Raw genomic sequence first — 20,122 nt, 5'->3', positions numbered from 1 at the left:
GTTTGCTCTTATACCAGTATTAGTGTGAGTTTTACTGATGCACCTTATGTATTACGCTGTAAGCTCCTGTCTTGTGTCGAAGTAACTGAGTTAAAGAAAATATGAGCTTCAATTTTTGGTGGACCTCTGTGAAAGGTAGAGATATTTTACTGCTTGTTTTTCTATTTTCCTTTCCTCTTTCATATTGTTAGTTATGAGAGATGGTAGCTTAACATGAGTGACAAAGTAGGAGCTTGTGTACCTGGAGCCTGCATGGTTTTCTATGAGGTACCAGGTCGCAGAGAAGTTCTCACTGGTGAAGTCTGCGCTCATTCCTGGAAATGTCAGCTCCAAATCTTTAGGTGTGATTTTGCCTCTGAAAGAAGACCGAGAGAAAAAAGATGACGATAAAACTCGACAGTTAAATAAAACAAAAGAACAGAGTAAAAACTGTGGTGGAATTAAAATAAAGAAAATACCCGTATAAATGTTTTTATAGTAAACTGTGTGTGAGCAGACTTTCGTAAAACAATTGAAGTCATTTTTAAAAGTGACGTGTGGGAGATCAAGTTCTCCAGCAGGGGGCAGTATCTGGCGGGGATGTACTGTGGCTGGGAGAGCTTGGCGTGGGAAGTGCAGTGTGTGACGCCTGGTTCCCCCTGGAGGACCCAGTACTCATTAAGGAAGCTTGATCTTTACTAATGACCTGTGGCCTACACAAACTAAACCCCTCCCCACCACCACCACCACCACCACCCACTCTGCAGTCACACATATGTACAAAACCCACATAAACAGTGCAGCATTTAAGTAACAGAAACACAAAATCCATGTAAAAGAACACACTCCGTGACGTACTCGCACGCACGCGCACACACACACACACACACACACACACACACACACACACACACTCCAGTGTTGCTATCATTATGCACCTATTTAAATCTAATATACATGCCTCTTTTGCATGTCTTGTAATTTTTTCCTATTCTCTGCTGTAGTTGATGTTTTGTCATGTTTGCTGTCCTTATATGCACCTCTTTTATTAGTTCAGCTGGAGCCTTCTTCCTGTAAAGGGTTTTTCCCTTCGCACCATCCATTGCTCATTGGGGGCCTGTATGATGGCTTGGGAAATTTTATCTCTCATAAAGAGAGGACTTTTGCTGTGAACGGGCATGGCATCTACATAAAACTGAATTACTTCCTAGCCTGCTTGATTCCACTCGGAGCATGGATTGCAGCAGCTCTGGCTTCAACTTGTGATGAACCGTGCTCATCCTGTAATGATAAAATTTACTTCTGCTATTAATGCTAATATTTAAGTATGCAGGAATCTGACCACATACAGATGCCGACACCATTTTCTTTTATTTTGTCTTTGTAACTTCTCCATCTTTTGTGGCAAGCAAACACTAAACAAGCAGTTTTTCAGCTCCTCATCAAGTTGCCTTTGAACATTTAGCTAGGGCCAACTTTGTTAGTAAACCTTGAAATATCACCACTGACAACACTAAATGTTATATTTGACAATATGTTGACAAGATGCTCAGTCAACAAAGCTGGTGAACCCCTAATTTACTGGTCTTTGTAATGCTCCACAGGTAGCTTTTTATAAGCTTGGATATTAACAGGTATTACCCAAGCATTGTACCCCTGGTAGGAAATACAGCACACATAACAAACAGTTAATATTCAGTGAGTGTAACCATTTAATGCTCAATCTGTCTGAAGTTGTTCAAACACTTGGAAGTTTTAACTAGTCCAAGCATTACGTTATGAACAGCTGGTGCAAACAGCCCAGCTGAGTAACCTTCCAGGGACGTCACTACACAAAAATGTACACAAACACACAGACCAGACAGACAACAGGGTGATGCTTTATGATGAACAAAAACATCTCTACCTTCTGAGTGCCTTTGTGTCACAAATTAAGAGCAACTGCTGGGACACAGATAGCGATAGCGTGTTTGTATATTAAAATCAAAGAGACTCTTGTATGCTTGACATAGTGCCTGCTTAATGCATCCCTAGGAGCAAGTGAATGCTACAGCCTGTTTATGGGGGTCTTGCTCCTGACCATGAGCGGTCACTTGCCCCCGGCCCCTAAACCAAACAAACACTAAGCTAGAAATGCCAGAACATGACAACACAAACTATACATTACAACTTGTGTATTCCCTGCCAGGCACGTGGGAGGCAGCAGCATGTTCGCTGCTCTCAGGCGCTCTACAAATGTGTGGGTTTGCTGCCTTAGCTTTTATCTCTTTATCGCCATCCTGTCTGCTTTATACACAATTATTGTGTTTCCACTGCCTGTGTGAGCGGTTAGAGGCTGTTCAGCCATTGCTGTGCTGGCATAATATTTCAAACGCTGGCATATGGGGAGAGTTTGTTTCTGTTTAGGGATGTAAACCATGACTCAATGGCTGGAGCACTTGTGTTTATGGCGGTGGGATTGTGCCGAGCCATTTTTCTGCGTGTGTATTTGTACGCTCTTGGTTCATACTTGTCTATGTCGATGCCCAGGGGGTTGCTGGGGCGCAGTGACAGCGGAGAGATTCCTTTGTTGCGGTCTGTCCTGAAGGTTAATTCATCCACCCATACTGCAGACTGATCTAGGATACCTGCGGACAGGACAGGCGAGACGCTGTGACCGAGATATCCTCCATACTACAGATGTACTCACACACACACAGACAGTGACTCAAACATGCAAATGCACGACAAATATGCATTTATTTTTCTGTTGTAAATTATTTTAACTTAAATTTAGTACAAATTCTGACCACTGTACTCTGAAGATACAGTACCTGACCTAATTAATTACACAGTACACTTGGAGGCTCTTGTCAAGGAATTTATAGTGACTCAAAACTTTGCAACTTCACTAAAAACATGCAACATATACATGGCACAAAGCATGTGTTGAAAACATACATTCTTTTGGGGTATGAAAAACTGACGAACATGGCCGGCCTTAGTTAAACGCTAATGCCGACTTTACAGCCAAAAGAATAAACACAGTCTGCACATTTGAGCAACATCGCTGATGTGTGGTCGACTTCAGCCAATCACACGTGCCTGTGCCTTTTCATCAGTTTCTGGTCAGAATGTTTCAAGTTAAATAAACAATGTGAGTTCATCTAAAAAACATCACTGATGTGTGGCTGGCTTTAGAGAATCACACATGCCCAGTTAGTCCTATTCTTTTTCTTAAAAATCATTAATTGTTTTAACAAAAATATTATTATGTTTTTTTCAGTTATGGCTATTTTTTAATGTCCTCTCCCTCAGGTCACTCATTTTTCTCCATTTAAGGTTGTTTTTTGCTTTACTCAAATGCTTTAGCGTGCCATTTGTGGCTAAATAACCCAAATGTTGAATATCTTATAACATTTTATATACAAGAAGAGAAACACAATGAATAAAGAGAATTTAATGCTAAACTAATGTAAATAATCATTAGCTGTAGCCCTTGTTTAAACTTGCATCAGCTCCTTTTGTCCAGGCTAGCACATAACAAATGCCATGAGGGTGATATCTCAATCTTACCAATCCTCTCTGGCCTTATTAGTTTAAAAGAGACCGTAGAGGTGCCGAGACCTCCGGACTTGGTGGTGACGATGATCTCTCCCTTGTCGTCTTTGGCAGGTCCCACGCGGCACACTATTTTGCTGGCCGACATCCACTCGGCTGTCAGCAGACAGTTGTGACCGCAGATGGACAGGCCTGAGATGGAAGGGAGAGGGAAAAGGTGGAAGGAGTGAAAGATACAGACATGCAGTGACAGTGCAAACAAACAAACTGCAGCACACGCAGACACACAATCTAAAACAAGAGGAGCTCACTTTAGGCAGCTCTGACGTCTATCAGCGAGTTTAGTCACCCGGGGTCAAAGTTCAAGTTGGGGTTGCGATGGGTGTGGGTGGCCTTGATCTTCCTTCCTCTCACTCAGCTCCTTTAAGCTAATGAGTGCCACTTCAGTGCTAAGTGGCTCATTACTTTCACAATGTGCACTATGCCCCTGCATCTGTCATCCTTTTTTAAAACCCCTAACTAATACTATTTAGGCACTAGAAGGAATACACAAGGATTAGTTTGATATTTCCAGCTGAGGGGATTCAGAAAGCTTCACGTGTGTATAATCAAACGTTACAAAAGCCCACAAGAGCCGATCAACAAATAGCCCATAAAACCGTGAATAATATGCCCATTAGAGCCCCATTTCCTGCCTCTGTTCTCTACTGGCCACTTTGTTTGAATACATAAGCACTCACACACATTTGTGCATATCTAATTGTATAATTCCAGGCCCTGGGGCATTCATGGTTAGAAATAGACCTCTATCACTGGCCAGTTCACGGCTTGCCAAGTGTGTGAGTCTTCTGGACTGCCCCCTCCTTTCCTCACCTCCAGTAAAATCACAGAAGTAGGATATCAGTGTGATGACAACAAGATGGTGGTAGCCCACCTGTATAGCTGTGGAATTATGTTTTTTGTTTAATGAAAAATAACATGAAAACTAATTTTCACATTAGTGTATGCTAGATTTGTAAAGTGATCGCAGCAAAATGTTTTTTGAGAGTAATCAGTCACACAAAAAGCAAAACAAAAGTCAAAAGTCAAAGTTTATCTGGCGAATTTGGACTTTTTTAATGGAGAATTTCCATATGTGTGTTTGTGTGAAAAAAGTAAAGGTCATTCTAAATGTATAAAGAATTTACAGTACAAGAAACTGTGATTACAACTGCAACAAAAATGAAAGTAGGTATTATATTTTAAGGACTTTATGAACAGTGTTGGTCTACTTTTGGAAAGACTTCTATTTTTCCATATTTTTCAATGCTTTCAATATTTGTCAGAAATTAACAGTTGAGTGTTACTCACATGTGTTAAAAATTTGATACAATATTGATTGCATATTTGGGGATTAAATGAGTAAAGTTTAAACAGCTCTGTGCTAAACTTATGAAACTGTTGTGAACTGGTCATGAATTTCTTATTCCAGAGCAGAAAAAAAAACCAGGTATAGTTCCTGTTTTACATACTAAATAATGAAAAAAAACCTCTACAGCAGCTGCTTTAAAAATAGGGATTGGGGCCACATCAATAAAAGAAGCGAATGCAAGTGACAATTACAAAATATTCAAACCAGCAACTTTCTCTCAGTGAACCACATAGTAATACAAATAGTAAATAAACATATGAAAATAAGTCATCATTCATTATTTATAGTTTTATTTTCACTCCTGTTAATTAATTAGTTAATGTGTTGATATCTTGTGTAGACAGTTCTGTGTACAGATCTAAAAATGTTGATAAACTGTATATTTCTGTATTATATTCATTTGTAGAAATACATATGTGCACATTTGAGTATGGAAAAAAAACAAAAGAAATATGGATAATTCGCATGCAAAACAGGACCAAGTTAAATATGGATGTCACTCCCCATAAAAATATCAATACTGTGTAACAGACATTTATGTTACACAGTACAGGACAGACAGTGTGGTTAGCTATGTGGTTAGAAAATGGATTACCGATGAGGTCAGCTGGGCCCGTGCCCAGGTTCTCTCCACGGATCGTGACTTTGGTCCAGGCTGCACCTTCTTTGGGCGATATGCCCGTGACGAGCGGGGGCTGCCGGGCTCGAGACATGGTGACCTGAGGTGAACAGGTAATCTGGGTCAATCAGCACCTGGACATGGCAAAAGGAAGCGAGGCATACACAACAGAATGAGGTCAGTAACACGGAACGCTGCACACTGACAGAGCAATCTGTGTAAAAATCAATGAAGCAGCCTACAGACCGAACATTAAACAGAGGTTTGGACAATCAGTTAATTAGTTCAAACGAAAACAGTGTTAAAGTAAAAACATGTGATTTTTTTTGCCTGATTTTCTACTGTTAGTCTGACACCTTTCTGTTTTTTTAACCACTGTTTATTCATCATAAAAACCATTTAAAGCTTGTCAGCTTGTAATGTACAGTAAAAGCAATCCGCTATCATTTTGACATATTTAAAGCATAACATATTGATTTAAACTGACTGAAAATATTTACCATTTATAATACAAAATAATTACTGCCCCACGACTGGGCAAAGTATTGTCAAACGACTGCAGTGTACAAGCATTCCCAGCATGAATCTGAAGATCAGGGGAAGAAAAACATCTTTGTATGTCAACATAGAACCATAGCAAATGAATGTAAAAACATTATCCTAATAACAAAAAATGTAAGCTTTTTTTTTTTCTGAAATTCCCCAAACATTTCTTACTAAATTTCCAGGCAGCTCAATATTATGTTATTTAGTACTGACTAGAGTTGGCAAAATATGAGTAACATTTTGGCTGGCAGCTAGGGTTCATTTTCCACCCTGAACTTCTCCAAACAATGTATGCATTGCAGCAGTTATCTCTCAGATAATAGGAAAAATAGAGACGCTAGCCAAGAATGAAGGAGCAGACAGAGAGCAGGGAGGAAAGGAAGAATGTAAACCTCACAGAACAGGATAAATAAACCTGGCCTCCCCAATCATTCCACATAAGCCCACACAATGCTGAACAGATTATGGCACCAAAGAAGGAGCACCCATGCAAATCAGTTCATGTTGGGCCTGAGTAAAGGAAGACAAGGAAAGGTTCCAAATGACGGAAAAAAAATATGAAAGGATGTATTTCAGCAGCACAGATGTTTGCTAATAAATTACTGCCAGGTCTCAAAAAGGCTGACCAGTCAAGACTCTCTGAAACAGCTTGAGAAAGGCTTCCGCCCTTTTGCTCGGCAGCCAAAACACGTTCTCCACAAACAATTCAGGAGTTCACACGGACTGGACCTTCAGTGTGTTCATGCTGGTAACCCTTTGCACAGTTATATGGCCAATAATTAGTTGTAGGTGTACAAGTTAGACTTCCAAGAATGAACAGAGGCTCTTAAAGTCAAGGAAATAAAAATCGACAGAGCACAACATTTGGTTACTCTGCTTGTTATAAAGACTACAACAAAAAAGTGAAACTTTCAACACCTGCAGCAGGCTCCACATATGACACAAAGTTTCCAACAGAAAAGTTGTTAGCCCTGAAACACCAAGGGGCAGTGGGCTGGGATTCGCTAGGATTTAATACTGCACTCAAATAATTTAACTCTATCTATGACTATAACGCTAACTATTAGTTGTTAGACACAAGATGATGATTTCCCACTTCCAGCATTTACTTTATTCTGTTAGCCTACATAAAATAACATCTGCCTGTTTTTTAATCCCATTTCTAACTTCTTTAAAGTTTTAAAGCTGATTTTTTTTTTCACCTCAGTTTATCAAGAATAGCAAGATAATAAGATAAGTTAAATTTAATAATAATAATAATAATAAAAACACGAATAAATATTCACACATAATCCTGGCACGGGGCCAAAAAAGGCAGAAACCCTACATCAGGAACCATAAACTACATTTATGGGTGCAGCTTGTGCTTATCTTAATTTAACTGTTCTTGTTGTATGCTTTTGTACAGGTTACAGACTCTCACAAACTTTTTTTCACTTGTATTTAAAGTTCTCATTAATATGCAAAATAGTTGAGACACAATAACCAGTTATAGATCAGTCTGACTCACAGCATTATTAATGTCACAATAATTCTGTGCTTTTGAGTTTTTTGTGAAAACAATTTTATTTTTTTTTAGGTATTATTATTAATATCTTATTGAACAAGATTAGATATTTATTTATGGTTATGACTGGAGGGGTGAATAACAATAGAAAATTCTTTATCTTTTACATGAAATTATTTAGTTAACTAAATCTAAAGTGTGCAAACTTCTTTATTCAAATCTGAAAATCTAAAACCATCCTAAAATAATAATAATATGCTATTGATATGTATGCTGAAGATACCCAATCAAGTTGCTTTCTTTTAAAAGATTACATAATAAAATTCAACTAACTTAATTTTATTATTCATTTAGTTGAATTTAATTCAACTAAAGACATATTTATCAATTATCATTAGTTATATCTACATTCACAATAGCTTTTGATTTGACATGGTGAGTGCAAATAAACCTTTCTTTCAACATGTGCTTCATGTGTGTACTGATGATAGCCAGTGTCAGTAATGCACATATGATAACATTCTTAATATTATTTATTATTATCAATCATTGTTAATAAATGTATAATTGATGAGGTTTAGTAAAGTAATGACCGTTTTGCAACATCCAAGCACTTTTACTTTTTCAAACACAATAACTTAAGAGTAAAAATCTGACATGGTGACAGTCCTATATTGAACAGCAAAATATTCTGTGCCAACTCAGGAAAATGCCCATGTAGCATTAAAAAGTTGTGAAACTTCCTGTAATAATAATAATAATAATAATAATAATCACTAACCTAAATTAATGTCTATACATATTCTGTAGCAGCAATTACGGTTGAGACGCATCAAAGCAGAACTAATCACATGCACCTCACAACTCAACAGTTGCTGAATATTGGACATGTAGCACTAGAGTTTAAGGAAACTATATTTAAAAAATGGCTCATGAAAAAGCAAAAATACAGGAGCACAAAGCAACCTCATCTCACCCCACTGACACACACACACACATGCACACTACAGCCCCTGTCCCCAATTACCCTGACATCGAACAGTTAACATAAAACCTCCAGCGGGATTTACCTCATGTTGTTGCTGCTGCCCTGTGCTTGTCAGAGGAAATGGAGGGGCTATGGGTGTGACATGCAGATGATAAGAGGTTAACAGGTCTAAAACAAGAGCTTGGTATATCCATCATCAATCCCACATGTTTAGAGTGGGAGCAGCAAGGGTGCAGAGGACAGAGCTCTTTATTTTCTATAATTCTAATTTTGCATTCAGGAGTGTTTCTATCCTTTCCCCACTAATCTTGGAAATACACGTGCACAAACACACAGATAGCCTGGCCCCACACACATACACACACACACACACACACACACACACACACACTGGGCAGAATGACAGCTCAGCTAGGTTGCGTGCGAGGGGCCCGAGCTGGTGTTGTGTGGTCTCTGCGTATGCAAGTGTGTGGAAGGATCTGCAAAGAGGTCCATGCAGCTCGTGTGTGTGTGTGTGTGTGTGTGTGTGTGTGTGTGTGTGTGTGTGTGTGTGTGTGCGTGCGTGCATGTGTGTGTGTGGTCTGGGTGTGTGGTCTCTGGCGCGGGCCTGGGGAGAGCCTGCTGACGGCTTGGATGAGAAAAGAGCCGCTGTGTTTACTTTACTCTGGGGGCTGTGCATGGACACGGGAACACTGCCCAGACCCCTCTCTATAACAGCAGCGTGCACGCACACACATGCGATGCACAGAGTCACACAGAAACTACGGAGACCTCTGCACAAGTCTCATGTCATGCACCACTACAAATAAACTGCAAACAAGGTAATAGAAACTATAACTTCATACAGGCAGAGGCTTCACTGTGAATGGATTTTCCTTAAAGTAGCATGAAAAGAAAAACAAAATCTTAATCTCCAACTGGAAACTTATGAGGCAGGCAACATTTTCTGCAAGACTTGCAGAGGTATCAGCCTCTAGGGGGCATTAAGATCCTTAAGATGATACCCCACTTAATTCTAACAAGTGAGGCCAACAAACAATGATGATACATTAACAGATTTAGCCTCTTTCGTCCTGCTCAAGTCTCCTCCAACCATGACCTCCTCCCCGCCTTCAATACCACCAACTCCAACCCTTCTCTCTCTAGTACTTAAAAGGCAGGTTTGTTTTCCTTGGAGGCTCACTAACAAACAGCAGGGTTGGCTCTAATCTGTATGGAAGCTGTGGAACTTCAAGGTTTAGGATCTTTTTGCAGAACCACTAACAAGTGACCACCCTTCCTTGGCTCAGCGCTGGAAAATGCAGACACAAATGAAAGACTTTCCATTAAATCTCTAAAATAGTTTTGTCAGATAAAACCATTTCATTGTAACATTTTTTGATCCAACAAAAAACAACAACAAAAAAACCCAGAAAAGATATACATTTTAGAATCCCAATGGAATGTCTTGCATATAAATTGAACATTTGATGTGGATATTTTTTATTGAGTGCACGTTCTGATCTGATGCATTAAATCAACAGGCTACCAGCAAGTATGTTACTATTTCCAGTATTTTTCAAACAGGATTAAATCGGGTTTATTATATATTATGATCAAATGTATAACAGTTAAAGAATTATATAAAAGAATATTGTTGCAGAATGTTTCTGGTTTTAACATAATTACAGTTAAAAGCATAAACAGTCCAACTCATGTTGACTACACTTTACTGTTACTTCAAATAAGGTACTAGGAAAAAAAGAATCCATTAAAATGGATTCATAAACCATCATCTGATGTCACTAGAACCTTAGAACTGATGTGTAGCTGTAATGAGCTCAAAATGTAAAGAATCAGTCTGACAGACTCGAAAAACAGAAGAATTTCTCAACTGACATAGTTTCACTGTACTTCAGTTTTTTGTTAAGTGCTCCATTGTCTGTTTTTATTGTGTTCAATTAAAACATAAAAAAATGACCAACTACAAATCAGCTTAGCCTGTAAATGATGTGTATTTGTCTATATATATATATATATATATATATATATATATATATATATATATATATATATATATATATACACACACACACAAATAAACAATACAGGTAAAAAACAGGAAGTTGTTTTAAGGCAAATATAAAACAGAAAACAGACATTGGCTAATTCCAGCTCTTCAAAAGTGAGGATTTGTAGCTTTTCTGTGATATTTGGATTTTTCACTGGTGGTACTGGTTTACACAAACAAATGAATGTAAAACCATCTAATTCACGTCTGAATGACTGGTATGAACATTTTTACAAATGACTGCAAAATTCTGGGCTAATATAGATATTAAAAATAATTTGGAGGGGATATCCGGTACCAGTACCCAAAAAAATTATTTGAAGATATGCCAATATCACTAAACGAGGCCGATATATGAGTCCATCCCAGACATTTTCATTATTTTATTATTATGAATTGAAATACAACCACTAGATAAAGGAAACCAAATAATAGCTGAATATGATGAGTTTTTAATTTAAATGATTAGCTCCATATCAGACCCCAAACATTTCTCTCCAATTTTTTTGTCTTTGGTGAAAATGGAATCAATGTACTCCCAATAGTCTTCCAGGAAATGCCCCCCAAAATCTTAGGCTTTAGACATAACTGCTATTGATATATGGCAGAACAGTTATGTCTACCATGGGTGACCATCTATGGTATCTGACCAGGCATATGAACACATGTCATGACTACAGCGTTTATACCGCAGATAATTAGCTACTGAGTATTTAAAGGTGATCCACATATGGCAGTGATTGGTGTGTGAATGTGTGTGTCAAAGGAAGAGTGTGATAGGTTTAGTGGGCACAAAGGGACCCATTTAGACAGCTCATCACACTCAAAGCCCCCCCCCCCCCAATCATTAGAAAATCTAACAGGCTGTTCTAGTGGCTCGGTACCTCTTCCAGACACACATTCACCATTTCACGCTGTGTATCTAACGTAACCCAAACACCAGATTCCATCAAAGATTCTCCCCCCCCACTCCCCTGAATGCACAGAGCCGGCCAAACATCACCCAGCTTGAGATGACTGGCCTGATCACACAGCCTGGGTGGAGTCTGAAAAAAACCTCCTCGGTGTTTGCTCACACCCAGGCTACTGCATACCTCTAAGGTGTAGATATGGCCATGCAGCTCAAAGCCAGAAAGGGACCAAATTCCAACAAATGCTGGAACTACTGACCAGTCATTTTGATAATGAGTCAGCGCTTCTACTGCGAGCAGCCAGTCTCAGCCCTTACGGAGACTTTTCCGTGACAGAGGAGGAGAGAAAATGATCAGATGTGTGCTTCTGGTTCACTGGCCAAGCATCATGATGTCTGCCTACAGGGTCTGTTATCTTTAGGGCTATCTGTTTATTTGTTTGTCAGTCTCAAGTGCTTTACTAAGTTATGCCTAATGAAGCAGAGTCCCCAATTTCCCATATAAAAATCCTGTACTAATAAACACAAACATGAAGTATAGGCCTGCAAATGCAAGACAATGTTTTCAGAGGATTAACAGGCTGGAGACAGGCGGCTCTGCCCAATGACAAGGCGAAACTGAGCAGTTTGAACCTTCATAAGCCAGGTTATAACACTGCTGCCCCAGCTTTTTCACATTTAAAAACAACACATCACCAGCGTGAGAAACATCCACTCATATACTACCAGGAGTTATACAAAGACCGCTGCTTACACTAAAACACTTTGGTGGGCATGTAATTAATTATTAAGGTTTACACCATCAAGTCATTTACTATGTCTAATGCTTCACAAAGCTGCCAATATTGTGTTGAATTTACACTCGGTCTGTCTAGCACAGGGATACAGTCAAACTCATTTTTACCTCGAGGACAACAGACTGCCCCACACATTTTGATCTTAAATGGGCTAGATGAGTGAAACTACCCTTTTTGTCAGTGTACAGATGTCTAACTGAACATTTAATCCCTGAGATAGGTTAACATAAGATAGAGAAGTGCAATTGCAACAGCACACCTCAGTTTTTCTACATGAAAATGTGTAAAATTACAGTAAAAGTGTATTTATAAAGAATACTTTTTAAACTGAAATCTCTGTACACAGTGAAAAACATGAACTTTTTTGCCATTTACTTGTTTATTATTTGACTACTTTGGTGTACTATGAATGGCTGTGGGGAAGTCATTATCAGCAGGAAAAGCTGTAAAAATTATACAAATATAGTTAAAAGTCCACAAATTTACTCCCTCCATCATATTTCCCAAAGCCGTCCAGCGGGTGGGACTGGAGTCTTTGCCGGATTCTTCCCCCCAGGTCTTATGTTTGACATCCCTGGTCTAGCATATGAATATTGATATACGTCTATCACTATTTCCCTATGCTCAAGTTTTAAACCTATATTTTGTCTTATAAACAACCCAAATATTTATTTTAGTACCACAGAACAACGCTGAACAATTACTTGATTTCAAAGCCAATTCATGATTAAAAACAAAATCCACTTAAGCAATTTTCAAAGAGTGCAATTTAGGGTATTTTTCCCCAAAATAGTAGCATTTCATTTAATGTAATAAATAAAATAAGTCTAATGTTTTGTCCCAAAAATGCAATATTTACTCTTTAAAACCAATTTCCTATTTTTGAGTCATCATTCTTGTATTTGAATTTAGGGCAAATGATGTTGTGATGATAATCCATGTTTAACTGAATATATATTTCTCTATTATATTGTGAATACTGATGGAAGACTTCATTTTATAAAATCATGCAGCTAATCTAATACTACTACTAATAATAATAAGTTATATTTTTCGCCAAATCATAACTCACATTAAACGTTTTACCCCGTTTGTCAGAATAGCTGGGGAGTGTATTGTCAAAAAACAAAACAAACAAACAAAACAAACCCCCAAACTGACCAATTATACAGGGCAGCTAACATTTATTTTACTTTACTTTTACTACACTTGGTGACTGCTGGTACTAGTTTAAAAAAAAAGAAAGAGGTAAAATAAACCTCATAAAATAAACAAATCAACGAAGCAGCAATATAGCAAGCAATCTTGAGGTGAATGACGGCAGCGAGTCTGAATGACGTGATTCCAGTGTTTCATCTGTGATTTGTGTTGGTGTACATGTCAGACAACTGGCATGATTTTAGGTCATTTAAATGTTCATACATTGTTGAGTGTTTGGGTTTTTTATGATACAATTGTAACCTGTAAACAGGTTTCAGTTCACTTCTCCAATAAGAGAGCCTTTGGGATTTTATCTGCCTTCTAGAGAATAATGTTACTCACCTCTGTTGCAGTCTCATATGATGTTTAAGAAGAGTTTATATCATTTCAGTCTAAAATAAATTAAAATCTCAAACAATCAGCATAGAGCTAATATATATTAAAGTCCAAATAAAAAGTTGCAGGTAGAGCTGGGCGATAGAACGATAACGATATGTATCGCGATATAACTTTTTCTCGATAGAAAAATTAAACTATCGCGATAGACCTCGCTGCTCTTGTCCTCTTAAAAAAAAAAAAAGAAAAAAAAAAGAACAGCCAATCCAAATTATGTAGAGCAGAGCCGAACCAATCACAGCCGCAGCGTCACGTCACGTGACTTGTTACGTACAGCACAAGTGCCAAGCCGCACATGTGTATTTGTTTGGGAAGCAGCCAGCCACCGTACCGCCCGGGTAATGGAGGAAATGAGTGTGCCGACTAGAAAAATCAACCGAGCGTGACCGAAGGTTACCGAAGAGAAAACAGATGATGTTCCAATGCCGGAGAGATTGTCAAACGGAAGAGCCATAGAAGTTCCGTAGTGTGAAGGTATTTCGGCTATTTCAAGTCTGACAAAAAACAGAGTAGCGTGCACTGTAAATTGTGCCGAAAGCAAGTCTGGAAATACAATAAACTGGTGCATGCGCTACGTCCACACGTACCCGGGTATTTTTGAAAACGCAGATTTTTCTATGCGTTTGCACGCAGCGTCAAAGGTGTGCGCATTTTTTGACGTCACACTGTGCGCCACGTTATTGTTTCGGTGAAATGAATTTCTACAATACTGTTACTGTTAATTCTACTCTCTGCAGTGTTTAAATGCTTACATATACACACAGTTACTGTCTGTCCACACATACGACTCGGTTCTGCTTCTATGCCCCAGCTTTGTTTACTTTTTCCCACCGAGGCTTCTAGACTTCTGATTGGCCAACATTTCTGCACGGTTAGGAATCTAGCGCCACCTGCTGCTTTGGCATGTTCATAGCAGCGTTTTCCTTCATTTCTGCCTTTATGTGTGGACGGGATTATTTTTTAAAACGAAAACGGAAAATCTCCGTTTTCAAAAATACCCGTGTACGTGTGGACGTAGCCTCGGTCTCTGACTGGAAGCGCTAATTCGTCATTCGGCTTTTGTCAGACTAAAGTAACTGTTAAAACTGTTTGAAAAGCTAAGCTATACAACAAGGACAGATTGAGAATTTCCTTTTAGTTCTCAGTTTATTTGATATTGACAAAAGTTAGTCAATTTTGTCTGTTCTTCTGTAAAACAAACTAAGATTTATTTTTAGAATTAATATTTTGTTTCTAAGTGGAATTGACAATTTAGTCTGTTTCGTTTGTTCTATTTTGAAACTTAAACGCTTTAGCGGCTGCCTTTTGTGTAGTTTGCAATATTTGCCTTTATTTATCTGAAAAAGTCTCATGTTCCTTAAGTACATCTACCCTGTTGAACTTATTATGGGAAATAAATATTTAAATAAAAACAAGCTGCTGATTATTTCACATTTTACTTGTGAGCAACGGCACATTTAAATCTTACAAATATAGTTATTTGGCTTATATCGTGATAGATATCGTTATTGCCTGAAAGGAAAAAAACATATCGTGATATGAAAAAAATCTCATATCGCCCAGCTCTAGTTGCAGGCAACAAAATTGATTACCAAGCTAACAAATAATCATTGACCTATTCATTTTGTATTAAAATGCGTAAAAAAAATTATTAAAAAAAAAAAAGAGTTGACAGAACTTATGTCATGTTTGTTTTCACGGGGCCACAGCCCCATTGCCTGTCTAGATCTGACAAGGTCACAGAAACCCCAGAGTGAAGACCAGTGGCCCAGCAAGCTCTGTGTGTAGGCTGGGTAATGCCAGGTGGGGCAGAAAGCAAAAAGGGGTAAGCAAAAAGTGCCACTACAAACAAAGTCTAGCCCAGCCCCCATCACTTGATTCACCCCGAGGTCTACGGAGCAGCGTCACTCAGGAAATTCTAAAGAGAAAAAGAAAAAAAAGAAAAAACGCAGCCTACCACATTCCACCAAAACAAACAACAGGGCCACCCAAATTTTTCAATTAGAGCCCCAGGAGGGGACAGGAAATGGATCAGTGTAGCCACCCCCCACCTTCCCCTGTCACCAATGCTGACTCTGGACTAAAGAAAGAGAAGTGATACACAGAGCTCTGTAGGCTCTAACTGTACAATTGCTACCGTGGACCTCAACTCGAATGATCGACATCTTATTTCTATGACACGGCACCAGTCTGCTGTTGACTTGTCAATCAACTTGCTCTCATTCACTCTTTCATACAATCAATCAGTTAAACTAACACACATCGTAAAGAACTGCTTCCCTGGGATAGAGCTATTTAAAGAAAGTATGTGTAACAACATTAAAAAGCACACAAGAAAAAGGATTACAGAGGCTTAAACTATGTTCTGTCTGAAAACACTAAACTTAATGAGCGTTTACATAATATCTGGGAGGTCTTTATGTATATTAAGTTGTATCTCACTGTTTACATATACTAGGAGTGATTGTATGTGCAGCCACAGCTTGAAATGTTGAAATGCACTTTCTTGATCTTTGATAACACAGACTGGTTAGAATATTTAGAAAACAAAAAGAAGCAATGCTCATCATTGAGGCAGCATTATGCTAAGGATTCTTGAAGCGAATGAGAAAAGTGATTCTGAACAACGTGATTTTTCACTTTGTAACTTTGTAGTGCAACTGAAGTGTGACAGACGAGCAGCATTAGGAATAAACACTAAACATATCGTAGGTCAGTTACATCCTGCACTGATTCAGACCCGAGTGTTGAGAATTTTCAGCACTACAGCCTTGTAGTAAAACAATGTGTTTTCCTGTTAAGGGTCAAATTGTTGCAATTGCTTAGCTGTTGAAATTCAAGATGTGCTTTCATAATACAACCACTTAAATCAGTTCATCTTACAATCCACTCAGTGAGAATTAGTGTGTTTGTGGTCTATTTCAGGAAACAAACAAAAATTCACTGATTTCACCTTCTCAAATATAAAAGCTGTAATGAGTACACAAATCAATAATAAATAATCATTAACTAGACAGAAAAGCCTCACAGGTTCACTGACCTAAATCAGAACTAACAGTAGCTTCAACCACAAGAAGTGATTATCTTTGATGCGCCACATTACCATGTAATTATACCTCATAACCATCCAAGATAAGTGTGCCATTCATGCAGGGGCAATGAGGGAATATGATTCTCACATGAACTGAATGAGCATTCTGAGAAAACGTAACACTCATACCAAATTAATTCTCAAAAACAAGTCAAGTTACCTAATTTGAAATATACCAATGTTTAGTCTTATCAGTTTGTTTTCCAGTCAGTGCCTTTCTCTGTCACATGAGGTAACTGAGTGTGATCACTTTATTTCTTTTTTTCTTTTTTTCACTCTCCACGTTTTTTCTTTTTTGTACTCCAAGTGCCACTAAGGTGTTTTTAAGTGTAATTTTATCACACTAGCAATCACTTCTTACTACTTCAAAGGCAATTAGGAGTAATCATACCACCTGCCGATGAGTCACTACTGCAGATTTTATGTATTTATTTATAAAACAAAAACCCAAGAGATTAGTTGCAAGGTGGGGTCGACGTAAGAAAGAAGGAGGTTTCTGAATGAAATCTTCATGAAGCATTTCTATATTTGCAGAGAATAGCACCCGTTGAATATATCGCTGTGGATTACAGCATCTGGTAAATGAAGTGCCTATTAGTGCTTTCAACATCACATAGGTTTTCGTTTTAATAATACATCTGCTTTATGAACAACCCAGCTGTTATTCAGCACTAATCGAAAAGTAAACAAAACAAAGGAGGGGTCACAGCTAAGCAAGACAAGAAGATGATTTTTTATCGCTATTAACGTAGTATCAGCTTCCCGAATTTACCAGAAGTCAATGATTACTAGTAAGAAGTTTCATCACTACGTGTATCGCTACATACACAACGCAACACCAAATTTACTTTAATAAGACAGAAATTTTAACGGAGTTTGGTACAGCTAATCGTAATGTCGCTAACACTGCAGAATGACACAAATAAGCCATTTCCCAGTTTCTTTTTCGTCAGACACGTTAAAGCCAACTGCTGCAATAATTAAATAGCTCTTTCGTTTTGTTACAGAAAAGAATACAAGCTTTACTGAGAAATTTGACAGCTGCAGTTAGCTTATGCTAGCGTTTGCCATTAACCGGATTTGTTATGCTAGAATGATATTGGAGTTAGAGGCTGTCATTCTCGTTCGTCATGACCATAAAAAGGGCTTAGATTTCAAAAGGACATGGCAATTATAGCAAGCTATTTGGGGTAGAAAAAGTAGAAGATATAAAGGGAAATATTTAACTTACAGTCGCTTGCCTTCTGCGGTGTTTCCTGTATCATTTAACTATTTCCGGTCTTCCGTTTTTCATGCAGCCTTCAAAATAAAACGAATCACTTTGTAAATGCACATTTATATTTTTGACTATAAATGTGTTTAACTCAGCGATCTCCATAACTTCAAACAAGCTTCTGTAACATAGTAAGTTTAATGTTTTGTTTTATACACTTCAGGCCTTTTAAATGTTAAAATTAAATGAATAAATAAATAAAGTTCTTTGGTACTAGTTATTTTGAATTTCTGTACAGCACTTTGGTCAACGTTGCTGTTGTAATTAAATGTGCTATATAAATAAAATCGATAAACGAACCGATAAAGGATAAATGTAAGAAAACAGCGTGATCATACAGATTTATTAAAATCTTTATAGAAGCCACTTTAGTCTCTCAGCAGATATCCTAATTACCTGTGAAAACTTAAGGCAGTTATATTACATGCACACACACACACACACACACACACACACACACACACACACACACACACACACACACACACACACACACACACACACACACACACACACACACACAAAATTTTGCTGACCAAGGTTTTAATGTAATCATGTATCCAGGGTGGATCTAAGTCTCCATGCAGCAATAAAACCAGCCTGCTCTTCTGAAGTGTTGGTTGTCCATTGTGTGAGAATTTTGAAGCCCATTGGGAGCTTTGCTCCTTTCCTCATCTCTCTTTTCACGGTGCATCATTGAGGTATTTCCACTTGTTCTGGGAAAGGCGCAGCATCATTAGAAATGCAACAGAGACCACCCAGGCACACACTAGAACACTGATGGCATTACATTTATCTCACCAAATTGTGCAGGGCAGAAATAATTTCTGTGATAAGGCAAGGCCCAATCCCCAGGGAAAGCATATTGTCCAATTAGACTGACTAATCTGATAATTGAGGGATCAAACTGTGACTGGGGAGTTTGCACAGATGCTGATGTAACACAGAGGCTGTTTGTCTACATAAACATCTACTTAAAGCAATGATGGTGGAAGATTTTGATCTCAGTCTCAGTGGTACATTCTTTGCCAATGAATGACTACACTGGCAGTATATCACACATATCACCCGCTGAATACAGAAATAAGTGGCAGTATATATCACATATTTTATTTTATTGTGTTATTGAACAGATATTATATATGTTTTGTAATATAAATGTTGTGCATTTGTACATATTAATTAATACGTATATTAATATACTCACAATTTTGCACCAAATGTTTAGTTGAAGGAATATTTCACAATCTTGGGGAATAAACTTTTGCTTCTCAGTGATAAAATGAGAAGACCACTGTCCTGTCTGTCTGTTAAAGATGAAGGTCATGCCAGCATGTGGTGGTGTGTGCCCAGCATAACAACTGGAAAGAGCGGGGAAACAGCTAGTCTGGCTCAGATGTCAGACTGGATGTTTCCCATCTGGGAATATATCAGTCGTATTGATCTTCTCATCTATATCCCAAAGTGCCAAAGAAATATACTCTCCATTCAAAATGATTTATTTAGTGAGGAACATGCGATTGCATGTTGCGTTTTTAAATAGTGCAGGCTTTCTGAGCAGGTGTGCTCCTGAGGGTTTGGTGCCCTCATCCTTGCTTTGACCCCCTAACCTTCTGTAATCTACATCTCGCAATGGCACATGCTGCGCTGGCACCATTGCTCATCCCCGAACCCTATTGTTCATTGTTTGTCTTCTCCAGTTTTTTCCCATGGGCCCCTGGCCAGTGAGAGGAAAAGGTCACTGTAAATATTGCACTGAAATCCTCCCGCCCTCCCATAGAGCTCCTGAAGATGGAACAGACGGCCAGTGGGTGA

At 38.3% G+C, this 20,122-nt stretch overlaps 1 protein-coding gene across 1 annotated transcript in view; it reads right to left on the bottom strand.

The window, feature by feature from the left end:
- Positions 1-18,346, bottom strand: part of exoc2 (exocyst complex component 2) — a 50,818-nt gene extending 32,472 nt beyond the window's left edge. The window contains exons 1-5 of the mRNA XM_026146764.2: positions 18,266-18,346; positions 5,526-5,683; positions 3,535-3,711; positions 2,489-2,606; positions 242-355 (exon numbers count right to left, since the gene is read on the bottom strand). Coding sequence (XP_026002549.1) covers positions 242-355; positions 2,489-2,606; positions 3,535-3,711; positions 5,526-5,643 — 527 coding nt within the window. The 5' untranslated portion in view covers positions 5,644-5,683; positions 18,266-18,346. The remainder of the gene's footprint in view (positions 1-241; positions 356-2,488; positions 2,607-3,534; positions 3,712-5,525; positions 5,684-18,265) is intronic.
- Positions 18,347-20,122: the final 1,776 nt, after the last annotated feature.

The sequence above is a fragment of the Astatotilapia calliptera genome, chromosome 17 (assembly GCF_964374335.1).
Source record: "Astatotilapia calliptera chromosome 17, fAstCal68.1, whole genome shotgun sequence".
Taxonomy (NCBI): Eukaryota; Metazoa; Chordata; class Actinopteri; order Cichliformes; family Cichlidae; genus Astatotilapia; species Astatotilapia calliptera.
This window is presented reverse-complemented; position numbering and strand designations above follow the sequence as displayed.